A 24,022-nucleotide genomic window follows, 5' to 3' on the forward strand; every position below is an offset into this window, starting at 1 on the left:
ACTCAGCAATACCAAATTCCACAGCAAAACAGCATTCACGTGCATTACAATCTCACTGCTTGTGGTCTCAGAACAACTACCTCATGATCTGCATGGCTCTGGGTATCCCCTTTATTAATGCTTGCATCTCGGCCCCACCGTGGAGGTTTCCAGGTTCGTTCCTGTGATCCTCTGTTGTAGTAATAACAGCGTCCTGTTGTATCTTTATGGGTTTCCCATTCCCCATTTATTTGGACCGGAGCACTTGTAGGTAGTGGTGGAAGTGCAGACTGAGATATTTTCAGTTCTTGTAAATTAGCATAAACTGGTGAATCAGGCCTCCCTTGGCTTGGTGGAGTAGTTGGCTATTGAGAGAAAATACGTATTGTTAAAGAGCAAACAATTTTAGAATGCTCCCTTACAAATCAGAATATATTACAGTAGTAAAACAAACCAACAAACTCCCTTTTTTGTTGTTAGGTACAAAAGCACAAAGGACAGCCACGAGATGCTGGGGTGTGAAAAACATTAAATTGTGATATCTACCTTACAGTTAACAAGACATTTATTTATTACTGAAACGATTTTTCAGCACCTCTCAAGATGACAGCTGATTATTATGTCTTACAGTGGACTTGAAATACACTGGAATCATCATAAAAGTAATTATATGCTTGCCTTGAAGAAAACCTTCAACTTTACAATGCAAGTATTGCTCAGGAACCATAAACAATGTGATCCTGTTCAAGACAAGACATAGCGTTTCTGAGATGCCACTTCTCAGCCAAACACACTTGTGAGGTGGGCTGATGCCAACCTTATGAAGTTCAACCATGACAAGCGCAAGGTCCTACACCTGGGTCGGAGCAATCCCAGGCATAGCTACAGGTTGGGCAGAGAAGAGATTCAGAGCAGCCCTGCAGAGAAGGACTTGGGGGTGTTGGTCGATGAGAAACTGAGCATGAGCCAGCTTCAGTGTGCGCTTGCAGCCCAGAAAGCCAACCGTATCCTGGGCTGCATCAAAAGGAGCGTGACCAGCAGGTTGAAGGAGGTGATCCTGCCCCTCTACTCTGCTCTTGCGAGACCTCACGTGGAGTATTGTGTGCAGTTCTGGTGTCCTCAACATAAAAAGGACATGGAACTGTTGGAACAAGTCCAGAGGAGGGCCACGAGGATGATCAGGGGAATGGAGCACCTCCCGTATGAAGACAGGCTGAGGAAGTTGGGGCTGTTCAGCCTGGAGAAGAGAAGGCTGCATGGAGACCTCATAGCAGCCTTCCAGTACCTGAAGGGGGCCTATAAGGATGCTGGGGAGGGACTCTTCATTAGGGCTGTAGTAATAGGACAAGGGGTAACGGGTGCAAATTTAAACAGCGGAACTTTAGATTGGATATAAGGAGGAAATTCTTTACTGTGAGGGTGGTGAGACACTGGAATGGGTTGCCCAGAGAGGTTGTGAATGCTGCATCCCTGGCAGTGTTCAAGGCCAGGTTGGACACAGCCTTGGGTGACACGGTTTAGTGTGAGGTGTCCCTGCGCATGGCAGGGGGGTTGGAACTAGATGATCTTAAGGTCCCTTCAAACCCTAACTATTCTATGATTCTATGGTTCTCCAGCCTTTCCCCCTCACTTCTAGTACAGATGTGGAATGTAAAGCAGCACTTTTTATCTTCTCAGCAAGACCAAAGCAGAGAGTTCAGCTGGAAAGATGAGCGCAGGGTTGGGACTAACCCTGGAAAACACCTGGATGGTTTACCTATAAGCTTTTCCAAACAGGTGCTTGTTTAAAAATATTTAGGCAATAACACCGAGTGTTCTGATTACCACTCCTCTAACAGAAGTGGGCAATCTTATTCACCTAATTTTATCTATATACATACACCAAAGCAGAACAACAAATAACTGCAACAAAAACAAAACATCAATGACAGTTTCTTATTAATAAATAATCTGCTAACAGCGACAAGCAGAAAGCATAGTTAAAAGTCCATGGCACTCACTGAAACCATGAGTACTTTCAAATAAGCCACTAAAATGTTAGAGAAATACACTTTCACACATTCAGTTTTTGAAGCATAATACACATATACAAAACACACCATGCAGAATATAAGAGATCATGAAAGCAGCTTGCTATTAAAGCAAATTGAATAATTTCCTGGTAATGCACTGCCATCTCTATTTTAGGCCGTATTATTTAGGCACTCTAAAGGAAGGAGCTGTAATTTATACCATCCCTTCCCCCTGCTTGGTTTTAATTCAGTAGCTTTGCTGCAGGCAAGTCCTTGTGCCTCTTGTTGCATCTTTCACAGGAAAAAAAATAACATTGCATTACATAAAAGATCTTTTATAATGTACTTTTAAACATTAAAATCAAAAGCTGCTAATCTAGGCCACATCTATTCATAAATTAGACCAGGGTTTGCTCAGGCAAGGCAGCATACCATACCACACAATCAGATATAAACTGATTGCACCAGAGCTAGAACCAAATATGGGCAATATCCCCAACCAAAAGGGGAAACAGCTAGAGGGGAACTTAAGATTAAAACAGGCACAGACTTGTTTTCTATGCCTTTGAAACAGAAAACACAGCTTACTAGATATAGCAAGTACAGTATGTTTAAGGCAAACCACAAAGAAAAAAAAAAGCTTCAGCACTGCCAAAATCGTGGAGCCAAAACCAATTAGTATCCTCCTCTACCTAATTCAAAGAAATAAAAATCTGTAACAAAACTTGATGAGCAGTAAAAAACTATTTTTCTGCTACCCAAGACTTCTCCCCCTCATCCCTCCTTGTTTTTTTGATGAGGGTAGAATGGCTGCCCTTGAGAGAATTCTACTACAAACAAAACATGACTTCACTGTCTTTGAGGATGAATATCAATTTCCTGGGATGCAAGGAGAGCAATTTTGAGGTCTCCCCATTCAGGATCACAGTTTCTGCCTTGGTTGCCTGATTAGGGAATCATAAAAAGGTTTGAGTTATAAGGGACCTTAAAGATCACCCAGTTCCAACCTCCGGCCATAGGCAGGGACACATCCCACTACACCAAGTTGCTCAAAGCCCCATCCAACCTGACCTTGAACACTGCCATGGATGAGGCAGCCACAGCTTCTCAGGGCAGCCCTTTCCAGTGCCTCACCACCCTCACAGTAAAGATTTTCTTCTTAATATCTAATCTAAATCTACCCCCTTTCAGTTTAAAGCCATTTCCCTTTGTCCCACCAGCCTGCAGAACTGCATTTCCCACACAAATCATCCTACCATTAAACCACTGGGCTTGTCATTTGAATCTACAACACACACCTGCACTGGGGAATGCACAAAGCCTCAAGTTCTTCCTCTATTTCAAGGAAGTGTCAAAAGCAGCTCCATCAAGAGCCTGGCTGCTGTGGCAGGAAGCTGGTGGTTTGCACAATACTCCTGTTCTCCTAAAGCTGCTCTTCCCCAAAAGACAGTAAGAATGCTTTGCTATCTGGCCTACATCTGCCAATTGCTTTTTTAAGACAGACAATGAGGTGCCATTATTAAAATCTGTGTACGAATAAAAGTGTTTTCCAAATAGAAAGCCTATGAAAAAGAATACTCAATACAGTTCTTTGAACATTTTCTTAAACCTTAAACACATAGGAGTATGGCTCATAGGTTTCACACTGAGTTTTTCAACATTTTCAGCATTATAAGCAGAACAACTTCAGATAAAACCGCAGGACATGTATGTACTAAGCCAATACTGGAAGCCCACAGCCAAGATACCACCATGTAACTCATACTAATTGAGTTTTGAACTATAATATGTAATCAGGGGTTTTCTTCCGAATGCTTTTTACTTCCAAACTCAATATACTGATTTCCAGTTTTCAAGGGAAAGCCACAACTTTTGTTCTCAAAAGCAAAAAAGACAGCTAACTGTCCTGCCAACCAAGCCTCCAGCTACTCAATCCCTGTTGCTCTCTCTTCTGACAGACTTTTCAGGGAGAATTACAATATGTCCGAAAGGCACCTGTAGGTTACTGCTTTCAGCAAAGCATTAAAAAAAAATGCAAAGCCATTAATCTATCTACAACACCCAGCTTAGCTCATAAGTACGTCTCTGAGGTATCAGAGACTTTCTTATCAGGAGCTGTTTTAAACAACCACAGAGCACACAGTAATACTTCCTCATACCTCAAGCCACGCAACTAAGTTATGTTACTGTGTCTATAACATTCAGTTCAAAAGCACCCAACCTCATCAAGGCTAATTTTGAAGAATTTCTCATTTACGGAGGAGGAAACCAGCTTTTAGAAAGCTCAGCGTTTCCTAAAATTAACTTTGGCATACTTTTTACATCAGCATTGGCAGGAAGGTCAATAGTCTCCCCCCCAGCCTGAGAAGGAGAGCCCTGCAAAGGCAGGTCACATCAGATGTCCCTGTAGAGCTCCCAGGCCCTGCAATGCCTCACCGTTTCATTTCAGATGACTGTTTTAAGTTCAAGACTTTGTTCTGTAAAAACCTTTAATAGTTTCAAGCCAAAAAGCATTTAACTACATTCCCTTCATTTACAAAACCAATTACTCATTACCAAGGTATAAATCAGAGTATGTAAAGCATTATCTATATCAAAGTAGCTTCTGACTACTTCCATGGCTGTTTTCCCAAAACCAGATATATGAGGTTAAGGGAAACTTAAATATATGCTAATCATTAAAACAGCTAGTATGCACATAAGAACTTCCATCTAGAACTTCATTCCCTGAGTTTTGTTTTTGCACTAACAAGCTCTGAATGCTCATAAACATGGAAATAAATCTACTAAAAGAGACTCTGTCTTCTTACTATCAGAATCACAAGAACACATCCTTCAACATGCCCATGCATGCACACACAAAATGCCTTATACTCAAAACATTTCAACATTCATTTGTTATTTGATATGCTTTTCAGACTTTTTCGAGTTGCTTTCTCCTGCTAAGAACAGGGAAGGACTCTTACTAAAAAAAGTGATAAACTAGAAAGAAATACTTCTATGGTGCTGCAACTTGAATGAAAACTGTACAGGCATTAAGCATTATGACAACTTTATTAACATAAGGACCTCTTTCTGAGCTCAATAATGCTCTGTATTAACACTTTCGAAATCTGCCATATTTAAGTTCAGTCTCACAGAAAAGTTTGCTAGCTCTAAATCCTTGCAAATCGACCAGGAAGAGTTTCCTGCAGGCAGGGCAAAGTTTTCTGGATGAACACACAACATTCTTCAAATAGGGACTGTACACACAGCTTTTTCAGAAGCTGTTTTTTACACTGGCACAGGAGGAAGCAGATACGTGCCTTTAAATAAAACAGCCTGTTAATCATTCATGAATGAACAGTCAGCATTTTCAACAAAGGCCACAAATACTCTATCAGGCCTCTTAACACTTGAGCTCAGTGCAATGAAAAGCAAACTTAGTATACTTCACGAGGCACTTTTCATCACCAAAATGCATATCAGCTTCTCAGAGGATACCTTAAATTTCACTGTTACCTTACACAAATGGCTTTTTTCAGATGGCAGTATTTGTTTAAGCATTCGAAACCAAAGCAAACTTTAAAAAGGTTCAGCACATTGAACATTTTGCTCTGGGAGAAACAAAGACAACCGATCTCTCCCCTATCCAACACCTAAAAATGTTTTTGGTTTATTTTCATGCAATGAGAACATTACTGCACTGAGGATGCCAGCAATTAAAAGCCAGAAAACAAACTTTCCTTGAAACTGACAATTACTTTTTTCCTTTTACAGCACTTAAATTCAAGACAAAATATTCTGTTTAAGGAACTGCAGTGCTAGCCTGCAAAACATGACCTACCACACACATCATTATTCCTCCTTTACAAGGAAATTGCTTTAGCTGTTGTGCCTCTGTTTGCAGCTTTTCTTAGTGTAATGAATTTGAAATTAAAAGCTTCCATTACAGTAACAGCATTTGGATTGCTGAAACTAGCTGCTAAAAATGGGGAAAGAAAAAAACAAAAACCCAAAACAAAAAAAACAACACCACAAATCTCATCTTAATTCTCTTATGTACAAGAAACAGATTGCCCACATTCATGTGAAATATCAGAATTACACTGAAGGAAAACGAGGGAATACTAGCTCTTCACAGCAGCAAACCTAAGAAAGGCAAACAGGCACATCCCACAGCATCCCAAGACAGGGAATGAAGCATCCCAGTTCCCTCAACAACCAAGCTTCTTGCCAAGGAATTGCCAATGTCCTTTTAGGAAGGCCTGGGACTTCAATACCAGCTTTATTCAACAGGAATGATCTAAAAGAAACCTCAAAAAATCTACAGTTTCATTTTCACAAAGTGACAGCTTCAACTGGAAGAATTAGCTCATCCCCTCCTTCCTCTTTCTGCTGCTGGCTTACGTTTTTACAAACATGTTCTGAACCCTACTTTCTTTCTAACATATTCAGGCACATTTAAAATATTCTGTAATACCCAAAAATCCATGCGAGGGATTTTTCAGCAAGTCCTCTACTACCTCAGAGGTGAGGACAGCAACTAATTTAACCAGCCAAATTGAAATGGGAACCCAAACAATTTTTTATGCACTAACGTTTTCCAACCTTAACTGGATAATTCACTAAGCCTAAGGAGTACATAAAAAAAAATGACAGTGAATATTATAAACCTGTTAATATTTGATTATAAATGTCAGACAAGCCATAAATACTATTTAGCTGCACCAAAGTTCTCACATTCAGTTGTTATACCATTACAAAGTGAGAACTAAAAATAAATGGCATTCAAAGCAATGCAAAATTAAAAACACCTGTACAAATTATTCAAATATGGCTTCATAAAGGCTGCTCACCAGTTAAGTATTTTAAATGCCACATTTAAAAATTAAGCAGACACATTCAAAATAACTTTTATTAATGCTAGCTAGTAACTTTGTTACATCAAAACCAGTAAAATTAGGCATCTGATCTAGTTTGCTAGTTCTAACTTTAGTCAATTTTGCTTTTTACTTAGACTGAATTACAGGCTGAGCTATTACTTCTATTTCTGGAGACATTTACATATAATTCTTTTTAATATAAATGCATCTATTAATACTTTGTTTTACGAAACAAAGAGTCTTAGTACATAGGACATAGTGTTCTGCCAGAACGTGCTTGTGTTATTTCAGCTATTTAAGTTCCCTTCTGCTTCAGCTCTCCTGTAACACAGGCAAAAAATAAAATTCCCAGAGTTGCCAAAAATATAAATGTTTATCTGGTGATATTGTAAACCCTATCAATTAAAAAAAAAAAAAAAAACACAACTAAAATTCTAGATGTGTAGCAAAAAGCCTCAAACTAAATGCATTCCCTATTCTTGGCAGCCCAAAGGAAGTGACTTTAATTACTTTCATGCTCATCAAGACAATGATTTACTAAATGACACTGCAAAAATCCTACAGCATGGAAAGCCAAGACGTGGCTTCTCTGATCACATTCACAAGCTCTTACGAACAGAAGTGGAAAGTGGCTGTGGCAGCAGGGCTCTCTGGTACGCCTTTGCCTGCTACAGAGGGGAGTAGATGGCTGGGTCTCTGAGGAGCAGAGATCATCCATCGTAAGTGACTAATCAAAGAAAACTGATGGAAAATCTTTTATCCCTGTACAGTCTACAGATTTCCCATTCACACTTTGCAGTGCTCATGACCATCTCAGTAAGCAAAACTATCACATATGAACTTAAGCAGTTTATAGCAAGAAAAGAAAGTATATGATTGATTGAAGTACTGCACCAGTAACGTCAAATATTTTAAAAAGTGGAAATAAGATCTTACAATGGGATCCTTTGTAAAACATGCACAAAGATGACAGTGTTTACCGTACTTGTACTTTGCCACTTGCACAATCTAGCTTCTCCCTTCCATAAAAAAGCTTTTGTCCAAGGATATAGACAAAGCTGCTTTTCCTATAGTAGAAAATCTAAATACCATATGAAACACTTCATAAATGCTCACACAGCAAGCTTACTTCAATTGGGTAAAAGTGGCCGAATCTAATAATATTGAAAAGTCAGCCAGTAAATGTCCTTCACTCCTTTTTACTCCTGTCCACCATGAAAACTACTGGTAAGTTCAACATACAGAAATTTAGCCGACATCTTGAACAACCTGGACATGTCGTGCAGTAGTAGGTTTACACATTTATATTTTTTCTCCACCTTCATGGAAGTGGTATGAAGCTGATTCCATAATAAAGGATGTTTCAACAATATTAGTCAAAACACCAAGTTTATTCTGTATTTTAGTTTAGCTGTTGTTAAATTGTGACTTCTGGGGAGCCCACAGTAAATGTTCAAATGCAGATTTATGAAGAACAAAGCTGTTGGGAATAATTTGGGATGTCTCTCAGTGATTATTTTCTATTAAAAAAAACTAATTACACGAAGAAAACATCAGAAAAACCTAGGCTGCTTTCCAGAGTAGAAAACTGTCCTGTAATATGCCAACAATTACTGCTTTTAAGGACAGTATCACAAAAGTATGAGTCCTTTTTGGAAGTGTTACAGCAGAATAACCCATACAGGAGGGCTGGAGAGCCCTCACTTAATGAGCCATTCACTATTTTAAGGTATAGCTAGACATCTCATTTGCCTCATAAAAGACAAAAGTTTTTAAGACAGATTGTTGGCATCTTCTATGCTCTCACCATTACAGTACCATAGCACATCTAAAATGCTAGCTCCTATGAAAAGTAAGTAGGAGGTAGAATGGTGCTACTTGAACTCCTAATAACTTAAGGGTCAAGAAGAAGTTTCTATTAGCGTAAGTCACTTCAAACTGAATAGCAATTTTTCCTACACTTTACATTTTCTAAAGTACAGATCCCATAGCATTTAAGCATACTTAGTGAGGGTCCAGTGCTTACACAAAGCAGTCCAAATCTGGGCAACCACGGAAAGTGCAGATGGGAAAGTAAGCATCACCTCTGATGAGATTCCCAAGCTACTCAAAAGTTACTGAATTTGTATTACTGGGCAAGCTCAAAAGCCTAAAAAAACCTCAATTTGAGTACCACTTGGTCAAACAGAATGTAATCTAATTACTACCGTGCAAGTTAGCAAAAAGTGATACTCAGTAGAGCAAAAGCTGTAATTTCCCAGTCTTTGAAAGAGAAGGAAAAATCCAGAGCCATTAAGAATTTAAAACCTATATATGTGCATATTAGTGGCTCACTTTACAAACATTAAGTTGATGGGGGTAAATAGAGAAAAGAACAATTTGCAAGAGAAAGTTCTAAAACACAGCAGTCATCAACTCTGCATTCTGTCAGAAAGGCTATTTATTTCCAAACACTTGACAAGAAAATGCCTAACTCCCACACCATTTACAGCTGTTGTCCTTTTAGTCTGCTGTAAAAGCAGATTTCACTTGTGTGAAACTCTGCTTCACTAAATGTTGCTTGTGGCAGCAAATTCTGCAAGCATTTGTTATGCTAGTATTTCTTTGTTAGGTAACAGAATAATTACAAAATATCTTCTTGAGCTTATGAACTGCAACACTTAAAAGATTTTAACAACATACACAGCTGCAGAGCTTTACCAGCATTCTAACAGTATGCACAATGCTGAAGTATCATCACACTTACTGGTATACTGGAAATATAATATGGGAATAAATAAAGGTGGCAAACTCTCATGAATAACACAGCTAAGTGGCCTAGGAAGAAACCACAGCATAGTATGAAATCAGAATAATTTCTGTTGACTTGCCTTACCAATTTATTAGTAAGGATATATACTGCAGTGCAATTGCTAGGCTCTACCCTTTCCTGAACATCCACCCAGGCAGCTGCTACCCTTCACATCTGCTTCTCAGAGCTTTCCCTGTGTTTATGACTGCGCTACTCATGTGCCCCAGATCACTAGTGGGCAGCTCCCTCGATTAGAATGTCCCACTTAGGAATAAACAGGCAACCCCTTCAGAAAACAGCCAGTGTAGCTATTGACATAACCTTCCATAAACATTACATAAAAAAACCTGACAAACAAGTCTCAATACTGCCCAGTTTATAAACGGAAAACAACATCTGAAAAGTACATTCTAGGGATCCTGACTGGCCACAATTCAAAATACACGATTTGAAGAACCACATTTTACATAGTGTCATGCTGGCTCTATACCTCTACAAATAAAAAAAATCAAATTATATACCCAAAGTCTAGAAAAATTATGACTAAGTCTGTCCAAGTAATTTATTCATACTCTATCACAAAAACAGACCTAAGGTAGGGAAACACAAATGTTGGGATGTTCTTAAGTTTGACTGTTTCCATATTTAAAAATTTCAGGAATATTTTTCAACGGCTATCCTTTTTAACACAGAATAAAAATCTATCTTTTTTGCTCTTTTTCCTTTCAGAAAAACTGATCTGCTCATCTTAGCAGAAAAGAAAGCCAAAAGTAATCTGCCGTATTAAATGAGTTAGTTACCCTAACTCCCCATGCACACAAGGAAAGAATTTCCTTTGTGCAGAAAGGCAGAAGCCACACTGACACTTCTGCTTGCACGAGAAGTCCAGCAAATGCTTTTGCTAACTCTGTTCATATCACCAAATTAATAAAACACACGGTTCAAAGGACTTGGCCAACACTCAACGTTTAGAAAACAAGAACCACCACAAAATTTATTTCAGAAAATGGGAGACTACTGATACAGCTTTAAGACTTAGCTAAGCTGGTCTGCTGGCCACCCACTACTAAGGGGAGCAACCCCATCTCCTCCCCCCCTGCCTCTGGTGCTGATGTGACCCTGTAGCAGTTTACATAAAAAAAACCTAGAATGGCAGTAAATTGAACCCGTTGAGACTCTAAAACAGAAAACAAACCAACCAAACAAACAAACCCCACCATATTTAGACCCTTTAGGTGTTTGCAGGTAGCTGTAAGGTCAGTCAGAAATGCCTTTAAAGTGTCTTAGGAGACAGGAAAGGAGGACCTCAAGACCTGCTAGCTCTTAAGGAGGTTTAGCTGCTTCATTAAACCCCGTAGGTGGCTGGGAGGAAGGAATTATCTTCAAACATAGAATCACAGAATGGTTAGTTCGGAAAATCTAAAACAGACTTGAGAAAATAAGGAACTTTCCTAGCAGGCTGAAGTGCAGGTTAGTCAAGAACTTTCAATGGCACTTTCGGTATTCTTGCCTCTGTCCCTGTGCAGTGAGAAAGAACCACGCTGGGATTTCTCTCTGGGTTTATTACTCTCACAAGGTTTTATATAGCTGCACACATTTGTAACCCTCATCCTGAAAGGCAGCACATTCACATCTGAAGTTAGAAACAAAGAGAGCAAACTATTAAAAATGTGCAGTTAGAAGCTGTTTCATTGTAGAAGTATGAATGAACACCTGGAATGTTCAACTGAAGACCCTTTTCCTAAGAAAAATCAAGAGCCTATATGAACAATCAATATAGTACCACAGGGATCCAAGCATTAAAGAACAAGCGTAAAGCAGAAGAGGCCTCATGCCATCATCAAAGGAAGAAATAGGGACCCAAAGTAGCTCAGACAAAGAATAACAAAGATTTTTAAGCTGATTAAGGACAGGTCTTCCGGTCACCTCAGAGTACAGAACACAGTAGTAGTATGAATAACAAGAATGAAGACAGAACTGCAGATCTGCTCACCAGCTTAAGTCCTCCACTTGTAGTGGAGAAAAAAATAAAAAATAAAAAGATAAAAATCTCTGAAGAAAGTGGTTTTGTTAGTATTTTGAGAAATACCTATTTTAACAGAAAATATCACACACAACACTTTATACATGCAGCATAAAATAAAGTCTTTTTCTCGCAGTCACCCAAGCCCTTCCAACCACAGGAAAAAGGGTATCATACTGACGATTGATGTGCCTGTAAGAAAAAACCTGATGATAAGCTTTACTTGTTCTGACTATCTCAAGCAACATGTAAACCAAGGTACTTGCACATACTACAGTGTGAGCTGCTCACTGACCAGGGAGCCATTCACCCAGTCTGGCAATGCTGAAGGTCTTCCACCAGTTTGCGTGGACAAGCTCAACAAAATGCCTATCACACTGCCATCTAATAAACTACCTTACAGAATTAGACAGAAAAAAGATACTCTCACCACAGCTGTCACCAAATGAGATGGAATGGAAAGTGTAGTGAAGCAAAGAACGAGTATATAGTCTATGTTGGACGGATATGTCTGTCAATTTTCATTTTATTTTTCTTTAAGAAGAACAGTACATTGTTCAGAGTACTTACAGTCATAGTCACTTCCTGCAAAATTAAAAAATTGCTAATACTAATTTTTAATAGAAAAACCTAGGTCAGGCATGATGGGAATATCTTAATCAATTTAAGCAAGAAAAGGTGCTATGTTTTCCTCTCCTCTGCAAACCTTCAGGGTATATCAATACCCAAAATAAGTTACAGCCCAGAAGAGTTATAAAACATCCAGAAATACACCAGTAATGAAAGGGAGAAACACCACCACCCCATCACTCAGGGAAGAAAAGGCAGCTGAGAACAATTTTCTTCAGCCTGTAGCAAAACCGACACGGATAAAGAAGTTTCCGCCAGCGCTAGACATGCTTCTGATTTCAGACATTCTCACAGATATGTGAGATGAGTACTGGAGAATCAAGCACCTCAAATTTCAGAAAAATAAGGACATGCACCCATTCACTCACAGTCACATCAATCCCATAGTGGCTCCTGACCCATTCACTTAACATGGTTAGCCCAAAATTTTAGTAAGAGGCAAATCAAACCAGACAGGAAAAACATACACAGCGCTGTACTTTGTGGGATTAATACCTGCTCTGAAAAACCTATATAAGTTCAATAATGATAAACCCACTTCTGTGTTTAGAGATAACCACAAAGGCAATGAAATCATCTCTATACCAAGCAGCTTTCCAGCACAGAATTTCAGTCATCTGAAACAATATCCTGAAATGAGCCTGATGACTGGAAAGTCTTCCTTGACTATGAATTATCACTTCACAGCCCTCAGAAATGGAGTGGGCAAGTCAATTCCCAGCTACAACTTGAAGGAAAAAAAACCCAAAATGTTACTGTTTAGATGGCAAACTCTACACATTTAATGAAGGGCAGTTTTATTGAGACCTGTGGCCATTTCCCCTGGTTTGCTTTCACAGCTGCAGCACTGACAGAAAACTTCAAGTTTCCCTGCTCTTGCAGGGGGGTTGGACTAGATGATCTTTTTAGGTCCCTTCCAACCCTTGGGATTCTGTGATTCTGTGATTCTGTGATTCAAGTCACTTCTCTTGCCTAAGAAGTTGCAAATAAGCAAATGACGAAACAAGCTGCATTTTGTAATACAAAGTAGAGGTCTTGTAAACTAAGTGAACTGGGCATAGGGGCTTTTGCTCAGCACAAAGCTTCTGAGTAACTGTAGTGTAATCTAAGCTTCAATATCCATCTGTTTGAAAGCAGTTAGTTGCAACTGTTGCAGTTCAAATATAATCTCAATGTGGCCATTAGGATAAAAAGAAATTCTGTAGAATGCATGCTACCATAATGGATAGAGAACCACAAAATAGCATCAGTGCATACAGCTTCTCGTATATCTATTATATCTTCAATAAAAGAATTGATGAAGGAACTATAGCAGCGTCAAATGGTCTAGAAACTTACTTTTAAGTGTATGCTAGGATATTCAAATGATAATCTGCTCCTCAGCAACAGACTAAGCCTATCTCCAGAAGCTTGGCACAGCCACCCACCCTCAAGAGCCAAAACTAAATCTGAGCATCTTCCCTCCTCCAACAATCTTCCTTAAATGTTATTTAACACAGCTACAGGTGTCGCACAAAAAATATTGTACTATGTTTGCTAGTATGTGTTACAAAAGAGGTGTCAGAACAGGTTCTAATTGTCCTTTATGCCCTACATGAGCCACTGAGCAATTCAAGTAAAATAAATAAATAAAACCAAATCAAACCTTATTATTCAACTGAAGACAAAGGATTCGACTATATGACAAAGGAGAAAAAAATCAACTAAAAACCCACTGAAAGCATCTCCCCTTCCAGGCTTGTATGACTACTGCTGGATAGAAAGCCATATGGATCAGTGGTCAAGCACCATGAGAATCAAGAGGTTAAAGGCCCACTCCATAGAAAAACTACCTGATTTTAAATACGAAATTAGGTATTTTGAGAATTACCACCTCATCAGCTTTTCAGTAACCAAATCAAAATATATACTTTATTTTCTCACTCTTCCAATCTACTTAATAGGAAGCAGCTCCACTTCAGTACTTCTAACTGTACAGTGGAAGGAAAACTGAAACGAACAAAAGTTAAACAGTACAGCATATCAGCCAAGCTCCCCATAACACAGTTCAGGATATTATTATTTTTAAACACTCATTTTAGAGAGGTTATATTGAGGTGAAAACATTTATAGATTGGATTGATCATTATAGATTGGACTGACAGTTAACATGGTACACAGGTACATTTCCTGTTTCACCATACTTTTTTCTACTAGTTTTGCTATATATCAGACTATGAAGTCACCATGATTATCCCTGACTGCTGCAGCCAAGTCCTTTGATAACTAATGAAGAAAAGGAAATCAACTTTTCCTGCTACTGAACATTTCACATCCTAAGTTGAAAATTCTCAATTAAAGGCCTGGAAAGATCCGTTCAATGTAAAATGCCATGTTTGCTGTAGAAGCAAACTGTGTAAGTAACAGCGCCCACATACACAAACTATCTTATTCCAGCTTTCTGCAACGGTTTCATTCCTTCAGACAAGCATCAACAGCAAATCGTAATTATATGCTTAACAGAAATCCCCCTGTTTGTTTGCAGATCCTTCTCAAACACAGCTTTCCTAGGATGAAAGACCTCTTATATGAGGAGTTAGAACAAAAAAGTACAGCTTGCCACAAATAAGGGGGGAGGTCAAATATTTTGGTATTTCAGGTACAGCCTCCATCTCCAAAAGCCTGCTGTCACAGTTCCAGACAGGGCCTGCTAAGGATGCACTTAATATAAAGATAGCATCTGGTCCTCCCACATATGGTACTACAAACTAGAGCCATTCTTACTACAAGCAGCGCTGCTGGATTAAGACTGTAAAAAATGCTCTCGAAGTCAAGCTCCAGGAGTGAGATAAGACGCTTAGATATAAGAGAAAAACGAGTGAACGTGGCTGGAAATGAACCAGACCCTGCAATAAACACAGGAAGCTGCGTTCTTCTCTACATGCTTGCCCCCACAGACATGCTGTCTGCCTAGTACCAAGGTGGGAAGTGGGGAAACACAGCGACCCTTCCCACTTCTCCCATGATTGTAAGACATTCACAGATTATTAAAAGTACTAAAATAAATTTACATACTTGAATGGGCTTTCTGCCATGCAACACCATTTTTCTCTGCTGACAACCAAAAATTAAAATTGCTGTAGTCCCTAGATATCAGACATCCATCCCGATTTATCAGTGAAATGAAGAAGTTATTAAACTGCCACTAAAAAAATTAAATCAATCTTACCTCTAAAGCAAACAGCGGAGAGGAAAAAGAAAATGACAGACTCAGGTATCTGCCACTAGCCCTCTCTGGAACTTGCTGCTGATGGTCTGAATGAGAGATACCACATTAACCCCCGTGCACTGTGTACCTCAGATTACAAAACACGTTCTAAAACACTGGGGTTGAGGGGTAATTTAAAAAATAAAATTAAAAAAAAAAAAACAAAACTTGTTTGGTTTTTTTGACTGAAGTTTTACAAAATCATCTGACAGATCTAAAACTGACAAAATTAAGAAAGTGCATTAAAATGGATTAATTATACAGGTACTTTTGTTGCCAGAAATCCATTTTATATAACATTTGAACTTAAAATTGTAACAAAAAATTTCACATAAGAAAACTTTCATTAGGAAAATACACAGGTGAGTACCAGCACTTAGTACACAGGAATTCATTTACAGTACTCATTACACAGTGTGAGGGAGTTTTGAAAATGCTGTCATACTTCATTAAGAGAAACGATATGCTACTTCAAAATTACTAAAACATTTCAGGCTTTTTTGACTACCCATCCTAATCAGTAAAGCAGACCTATTAGCAGTAGGTTATAGCTGAGCTGGCAAGAATTTGCTAACAGCTTCAGGCTGATTAAGCAACATACAGTAAGCAGTGCCCTGAGCTCGCTACGGCCCTCCCCCATGCAGCTGAATTACAATTCTGTGCTCAGCACTCAGCGGATCAGCTGGAGCCACCAGCCTTTAGAGAATATTCTCATTCAAACTACAAGTATAACAAAGTATTGCAGCACTATCTGACAAGCTACTGGGGAGGAGGAAAATTAAAAAATGCTTTTAAGGACACGTAGGCATTAAAAGTCTATGCTGAAGTATATAGCAAGGCTCAGCACATAAAGCTGTTCTTGAGAGCTGACAGAAAGCAGCTGCTCAACTACAGAAAACAGGTTGAATGGAAGCTGAACTTTCTGGGAGTCTCAAAGAAAAACATATACTAGGGAAAAAGGCATGCTATTTTTCTACTATGGTCATCAGTAAATCATGTACCTTTAGATGTCTGTTGCATTTGTTTCACTATTTAGCTAAAGCAGACTATCACAAACTAGTGACAGTTAAAGCACTACTATTTCTGGGAAAAAAAAAAAGCCACAATAATTTGCCATGAATAAAGCAAGCAGAAAAACAAGTGTATTTAAAACTAATGTATACAAGAATACTTTGCCATCAATTTCTATGCTGTTTTCTAGAGACATTTCCATTGAGCTTCTATTAAAAGGTGCAGGCATTGTAGGAGCTCCAGGTTCCGGGTCTCACATGGTCCACATGGTCTGTAAAGTTACACTGCTGGAAACTGACCAGCCCACTGCCCAGATAGCTTTCCGCAACACCACTGTCAACAAATAGCTCATTCTGCTTGATGACTGTTAAGACTTTGCTATTCAGTCATATCTAGTACAACAGCTGTATTAAAAATACTTACTGGAAAAAATTGAAAAATTTGAATACCTGAACAGGCTTTAGTAACATTACTCAAAATGCTTTTGCCTTCACAAGAGCAGCAACTCAATTATGTAGGGTGATTAACTACATCTTCTAAGTAACACTTACTGGAAGTATTAAGAGCTGTGCTTTTTGGATTGCCACTGAAATGGGGGATTAGAGGATGGGCAAGCAATCTGGCACTGACAGTACAGCAACCATAAAACCTGCAACAAAGCCTCAATGTACAATGAGCCTCACAGCCATCATTCTCTCAGAAGGAATACAGGATAAGAGTTACAGGAAGATATTAAACTGATAAACTCTGCTAAAACCACATGTGCATACTTAACATTTTAACATACAGAGTATTGAGCAAAAACTGACATTTTAGACCAGCTTTTGCAAAAGGCAGCACAAAGCTTTTGGCCATGTTGGCATATCAAAACAAAATGGATCTAGCAGCTGGAAGAAGTTACAAATACCAATTAAAAAAAAGGCACTTGTCCTAAAGTATGCCTTTATTGAGATGCTTAGTGTAAAAAATTAACAGGAAAAGATCCTGCAGCTTGAGAAGTATTTGGAACAAGAAGCTGTTTGGTATGTTTTGACAGATTGCTTCTGTAGGCTTCTTTCTCCACGTAAGCATCAAGCATCACCGAAGCCATTTTCACACACATAAACGTGACTTCGACTAACAAATAATTTTATTTTAACTATTTAAAAGATTACATGTTAAGCTCTTATTTAACTCACCATTAAAACAGATTATCTAAAATTTTGTTATTTTAACAACAAAACTCCTATTAACCTGGCAAGTTTCAAACAGAGTGGTGAACAGATTAGACTTCCCTATCTTTAAAAACCACAAGTCCCTGTAGTGGATTATCCTTTACTAAATCTGCATTCAGATACAGTATTTTCTCACGTTTACTGTGTAACACTGAATGTAATTAGTGGGCTCCATGACAGAGAGCAAGATTTTGTATAAGGTGCAAGACAAAGTCACCCTACAACAACTTTGAGCCAAGACTGCAATTTCATTTTGAGAGAAGTCTTTGCTGTTTTACAATACTGCACTTCTTTGACATCCTTGCTGTCTCACAGTATGTTGGAATGGGATATTCACCAGCCTGACTGGAGCAAACAAACTGTAGAGCAAAAAGCAAAAGAGGGAAAAACAAATGTGTGGCATTAAAATGAATATATTAGTTTTTTCAATATTTTTCATGTGTTTTGTGCTTGTAAACCCCTCTTACTAGGAAAAAAACCCTTCTGATTCTGGCACTTAGGGAAATGAAGTTCACAGCTCCACCGGAAAAGTATTCTAAGATCAAATTCCCATTATAAGTTGAGCTCTTAATAGGTCCAGAAGATGTCTATGTATTGTTACCTCCACTATACTTACCTACTCAGCTGTTTAGTTTGTGTGTTAAAGTTTCCAAATAAACCATAAAAATCCCACATATATTAACACCCATCATTTATATTGGAGGGAGAGACAGACATGAAGAATTAAGACAAAATGTCGCAAGTACTTCAAAATTCAGAAGACACTGCCTCTCACGATATGTATGTTCCAGCACAAAACTCTGAAGTTTTGTTAGGGCTGCTTGAACCCCCTCAAACTCATATATTTTAATGACTTAAGACAAAGAACATCTACTATTACATTATGCACCATCTTTTTCTTCTTCCTGGTAATGAAGGATAAAGGAGAAATCCAAATCTCATGCCAGACAAGATATACACACAGCAGTTTAATTCAAGACTTTGGTTTTAAATTCTGGTTTAAAAAGCATAATAAGATGAACAGCAAACATTAGTAGTTTGCATATTATACAAGAGTTATTTCAACATTTGAGCAAAGTAGGAATATTGCCTTTAGTAGCTCTTCAAGACCACACCAGAAAAACCCTGTAAGTAATTATGTCATGGTGCTTCTAAGGTCTTTTTTAATTCTCAGCTTTTATCTGAGCTACAATAGGCTGCAATCACTCCAGTTTTAACATATTTTGCAGAAGCGTACCAAATACTATGATGAATGTTTTTAGCAATAGACCCAACCCCCCATGCCTAATTTAAAAGTGATCTTACAAAAAAAAAAAAATTCTTAAATTATTTTTTTTCATGCTAGAAGTATACAATTGCACTGTTAATGACAACCTTAAAACCCCAGAAATACTCAGCAATGGGCTACATATACTGCTTACAGCAGAACTAAGCAAAGCAATAAAATTCTCATGGGAATCTCAAACAGGTTGCATCTTTCCCCTCCCTTAACTAAAAATAGATATATTTGTCCTCTGACTGTATTTCTAGCCTGTTTCTCTCTACTTGGAGACAGTTTGCTGGCACTCAGTTTCAGGGCAGAAAGCACGAAACAGCCATGCATTTCTGCACCCTTTCTTCCCATTTATTTTCCTTACACTAGCAAGAATTGCTTTCATTTTTAAGAACAACTATTTCTGCAATTCGGTATCCAGAGCTAATAGGTCTACTTTTGCTGCTTAATGTGTTTTAACATTAAAACAGATGTTAAAGCAAGTTTGTAACTACCACTTTACTTCAATAAAAACAGATATTAAACAAGTCTGGGGTTTTTCAGATGACTTAAGACAAAAGCCAGGTTAAGGTTTTACATACAGGGGGAGGGGATATAAATAAATAAATATAATTGAGCACAAGCGCATACCCAAGTTCTGCTCAACCAATGGTTACTATGGCAACTTTGGAGTAGGAAAAGGCAAAAAAGGATCAATAGTTTTTACACATACTATTAACAAAAAGTAAACAAACTTAAAGGAAAATTTGCACCTTGGTGCATCACAACCCGCAACTTGCTCTAGGAACAAGTCGTCTCACACTTGGAAAAAGAAGGAACTGAGAGGTCTTTCCTTGTGAGAGCAGCATGGAAGAACAAGCAAAAATATCTCTTAAAATTTTACTTCCCCCACCCTAAATGTCCTCCCTTCTCAGGCAGTCACATGAAGAACATAACCCTTCACGCCGGCAAAGGCAAGAGGAAGAAAAGCAAGCAAGGCTGAAGGCTGCAGCTTGCTAGTGTGAAGGCTGCTGTGGATAGCAGATTAGGATCTCCCACGGGCACTAGCACAAGCAAGAAGCTGAGCTCAGCAAGTGAATGAGCAATGAGTGAAGGGTCTGAAGGACTAGGAGGCTACACTGTGTCTTCTGTAAGAGCTCTGGCTCCAGCTCCCAACCTAAAGCAAGGCAGCCACAGAGCCCAGCTGTGAAACCATGCCTGGGAGGAAGCAATGAAGACCTCCAGCATAGCTTCTGGGCACAAGCACTAAGGAGTAACACACATCATGGTTTGTAAAGTTCAGGGCCTTGGGGTAGCATGAAGATGCTATTAAAAGTTAGAATGCAGCACCTCGGAGCAAGAATAAGGACAAAGTCACAGCCAGGATAAAAGGACTTGTTTGGAGGATTTAACACCAAAAACAAACGCACACCACCCCACACAATAAACCCACTAGATGATCTTTAAGGTCCCCTTCAAACCCAAACCATTCTATGATATGCATAGTGTCAAGCATGTTGACAGACCACAAGCAGGGCAGGAAAGCACCTTTATCCAAGCTCAACAGGAAAAGCAGTCAAACCAAAGTCGCTCAAGAACCTTATATTTAGTGTTACAACACTGTACCACAGGGTAAAATTTCTTCTAAATACTTAAAGAACAAACAATGATTATGTGCAACATGATACAAAGCTTCTGTTGGAGCATGAATCGTTTCTAAACAATATCCTGGCAATCTGCTAAACTGTCTAGAAAGTAAATGTGTATGCAACACTACTAGAGCAGTTAACAACCAGTTGAGTGTCCAGAAAGTTTGTTAACAGCATCTTTGTTTTTATCAGACATAATATTATTTCTTTACATTGGCAAATTTGTTGCATACATCCCATCACATCAATAGCACTAAATAGGTAAGTGTGTCCTTCAATCCATCAGATTTGCAGACTTTGCACTAAACTATTTACGACTACTCAAGTTGCGATAAAGGAGTGTATACTGGCTATTGACATACTTCATCCCAATACCACTTAAGACAGCACCACTCCATCTCAGTGCTGTACTGACAAGAAATTTGTCAAGACAGGTGGCAACTAGAGCAAACTGATTCAACTGAATGATAATCCACAAAGGCACAAGAAAGATGGCAAGTGTGTATGCCAGATAGAGCCAGGAAACAGAACTCTACTCTTTAAGCAACGTATCAAAACAGAACACAGGGAAGTTACTTAATTTAACTGGATGAACCAAAGATCATCCAGAAACCCCAAGCAAAGCATTAAAAAAGGGAACAATTAACACTATGTTAATTAAATTCAGAATTTAACATGCAATTTGAGATTTAAGATAGGGGCCAGTAAGTTCTAATGATGAATTTGATTACAAATAGAACATGAAGCCATATAACGCAACATTAAAACCTAACATAGGCAATAAGCTCAATTCATTCAGACAGCTCAATTTCTACTTTTCATTTACAAAAGTTCTAGCAGACAGAGAACTAGAATTAACTGAAATATATACTCCAAACACCTATGCCAGTCTTCAGAGCATCACTGTACACAAGCTCTAAGCCTCCGTCAAAAGACTTTACAAAAGAAAAGGCAGGAAAAGCAGATAAAAACTAGGGGAGGAATTAAGGTTGCTTTACTTCTCAACAATCTCTCAGCCATTTCAGCATCAATAATTACAACAGTAACTTAAAAATCAGGAGTCTTCTGCATGCAGTACTAAATGTGCACCCACTAGCATGTAAGGTTTATGTAAAGCCTTCACACAGGAATTATTCCATGTCTCTGCTCATACTTTTCATCTCTTCTACGCTACTTTGAGCACTATTACCTCCTTTTCAAGATGAGAGGCCAGCAACTGCACGCTACTTAAAAACACAGGAATACAATGGGCTTGGAGTTCTGATTTTTGTTTTGCTCAATTTCCTAATATTCTCTATTCTTGATTGCTTCTCTGCATTAATCTAGCACTTTCATAAAACAATCAACTAAAAAGTTACTGTCTATCCCAAGAATTAGCTCAGAAGCCATATTAAGATAAGAATCGATAAATGTAATTTAACACTATATTGCCAAATTACTCACCATCACAAAAGTCTTTTGAATATCACTAATTCTTATTATCTTGAGAGATTGTTTTGCCCAAAAATTATTGTCTTTTAGTATTGGAACAAACCCCCAGGTAAGGGAAAAACCCATTTCTCTCGGGTTTTTAAATCAAACGTGTCTGGTGAGGCACGTCAGAGAAATATCAGCTGTTTAGGTGCTAGATACACATAGATTTTGCTTTCATTTTTTAAGAACAAATGTCTACTATTCCAGAGAGAGCTGCCTAAAAAAAAGAAAGCGTTCTGCATTTTATTCTACCGAGTCATACGTTCCCTACTGTTTTGTCACACTGCTGTGAAACAAATGATACTTTCTTTAGAATTCTACAAAAGAACAGCCCATTTATTCCATAGGCAAGCACTGCAGTGTTAAACAACTGCCTAGATAGTAACTAAGACATACCAAATGCAGTTGTTTATATTCAGAGCTATGAGGAAGAACAAGATATGATCAAATATTCTCAAATTTATTATTACAAAGCAATTTAAGTTTGTTCTGTGTCTGGAGGTTCCAGACTGAAAACCAACAGAAGCACTGCCAACAGAGAACAAGCAAGCCCCCAGTATCTCCAGCTGCTTTCAGTTTAGGCAGCAGTCAGACAAAACATCCATTCCTTTTCCAACGGCTGCTCTTCTATTTAAGCATTCACTCCACCATCCCTAAAGATTCTACTAAGGGTGGTATTTTATACTACTTCAGAAGAAAAGGCAGGTGGGACAGCAGACCCCAAAAATCATACTGCACATTAGAAACTGTACTTTTCTAGATGAAAAGAAAGAAAAAACAATTCCATTATTCCTTAAGCACTAAGCTTGAGCTTTGCTTGAGCTAGTAAGAGGTTCTACCAGGATGAAAGACGCAGGTTTGTTGGGCAAATGAATGAAAAGAGAAGAGCAAAAAAAATAAAAAAAAAAATATGAAATTTCTTATAATAGAAGTAATGTAAAAGCCATTTATTTTAGAAGTTTAATGTTTGACCAGCAAGGCAGTCTAACACTAATAATTTGCCACCAGCCCTTCACCTAAGTGACAGTGTCAAGAGCACCAAAACCTCCACAAGACATGCCCTCACATCTTCTACAGAAACACAAAGTAAAAAGAGTTTACTCAGTTAAGGTTATGGCAATCCCACAGAAACTGCAGAGGTAAGGCAGAAAGATCTCTTTGCAAGATCTCTGCTCCTCAATTAATCAAAGCAAAAAAGCCATCCTAGTGATAATCCCCTTTAGTGCTTCACAGTTTATGCAATAGTCAATTACTAAAGAGGATGAAAGAAAGAACAATCTTTGCAAATAGGTCACTGTCTATATTTATAATGATTAAAACTAGCCTGCTATTAAAAGTAACTTTTCATAAGCATAAATAGTAACATTAAGACAGTGCATGTATTTTATTCTTAAACACATTCCATGTCTACAATGACAGAATAAGTTACACTCATCAGAAAAAAAAGTTATTTCACATAGGTGAAATACATAAGCATTGCTGAAAGCTAATTTTAATTTCTGTCTGTAAAAACTTCATTCCAAAGCACCATATTCGTAAAGGTGACACCTAACCATTCTTGATGTGATCTCTGAACTTACCCAATTCTTCCCCCATCTGCACACCTTCTTTCTCAAAACTCATTAGTAGATTTTACCTGCAAACACTGCCCAAAGCTCCTTTTCAAGTCCACTTTTAATGTCTTCCACTTTTACTCCAACTTTTCCTTCCTGTTCAGGTAATTCTTATGCCCAGCTGCACACTCTTGAACATTCAATTCCAATTCTACATGCAGTTACTGTCTCCACCAGAGACTGAAATCCGGTTAAATTGGAGCTTGTTTCCTCTCAAGCCCTACTTCCTCCAATTACCTCCAACCTTCCTACAGTTCAAGTCC

The 24,022-nt window shown here is 38.4% G+C and overlaps 1 protein-coding gene across 6 annotated transcripts in view; it reads right to left on the bottom strand.

Moving 5' to 3' along the window:
• The window catches only part of ARHGAP12 (Rho GTPase activating protein 12), a 74,517-nt gene that overhangs the window by 40,301 nt on the left and 10,194 nt on the right, over positions 1-24,022 (bottom strand). For 5 of the 6 annotated variants that reach the window (XM_065666691.1, XM_065666693.1, XM_065666690.1 and 2 more), the window contains one exon: positions 81-344. The exons of the other annotated variant lie outside the window; for it this stretch is intronic. In XM_065666691.1, the coding sequence (XP_065522763.1) occupies positions 81-344 (264 nt within the window). The remainder of the gene's footprint in view (positions 1-80; positions 345-24,022) is intronic. 6 annotated transcript variants of the gene reach the window in all.

The sequence above is a fragment of the Lathamus discolor genome, chromosome 2 (assembly GCF_037157495.1).
Source record: "Lathamus discolor isolate bLatDis1 chromosome 2, bLatDis1.hap1, whole genome shotgun sequence".
Classification (NCBI taxonomy): Eukaryota; Metazoa; Chordata; class Aves; order Psittaciformes; family Psittacidae; genus Lathamus; species Lathamus discolor.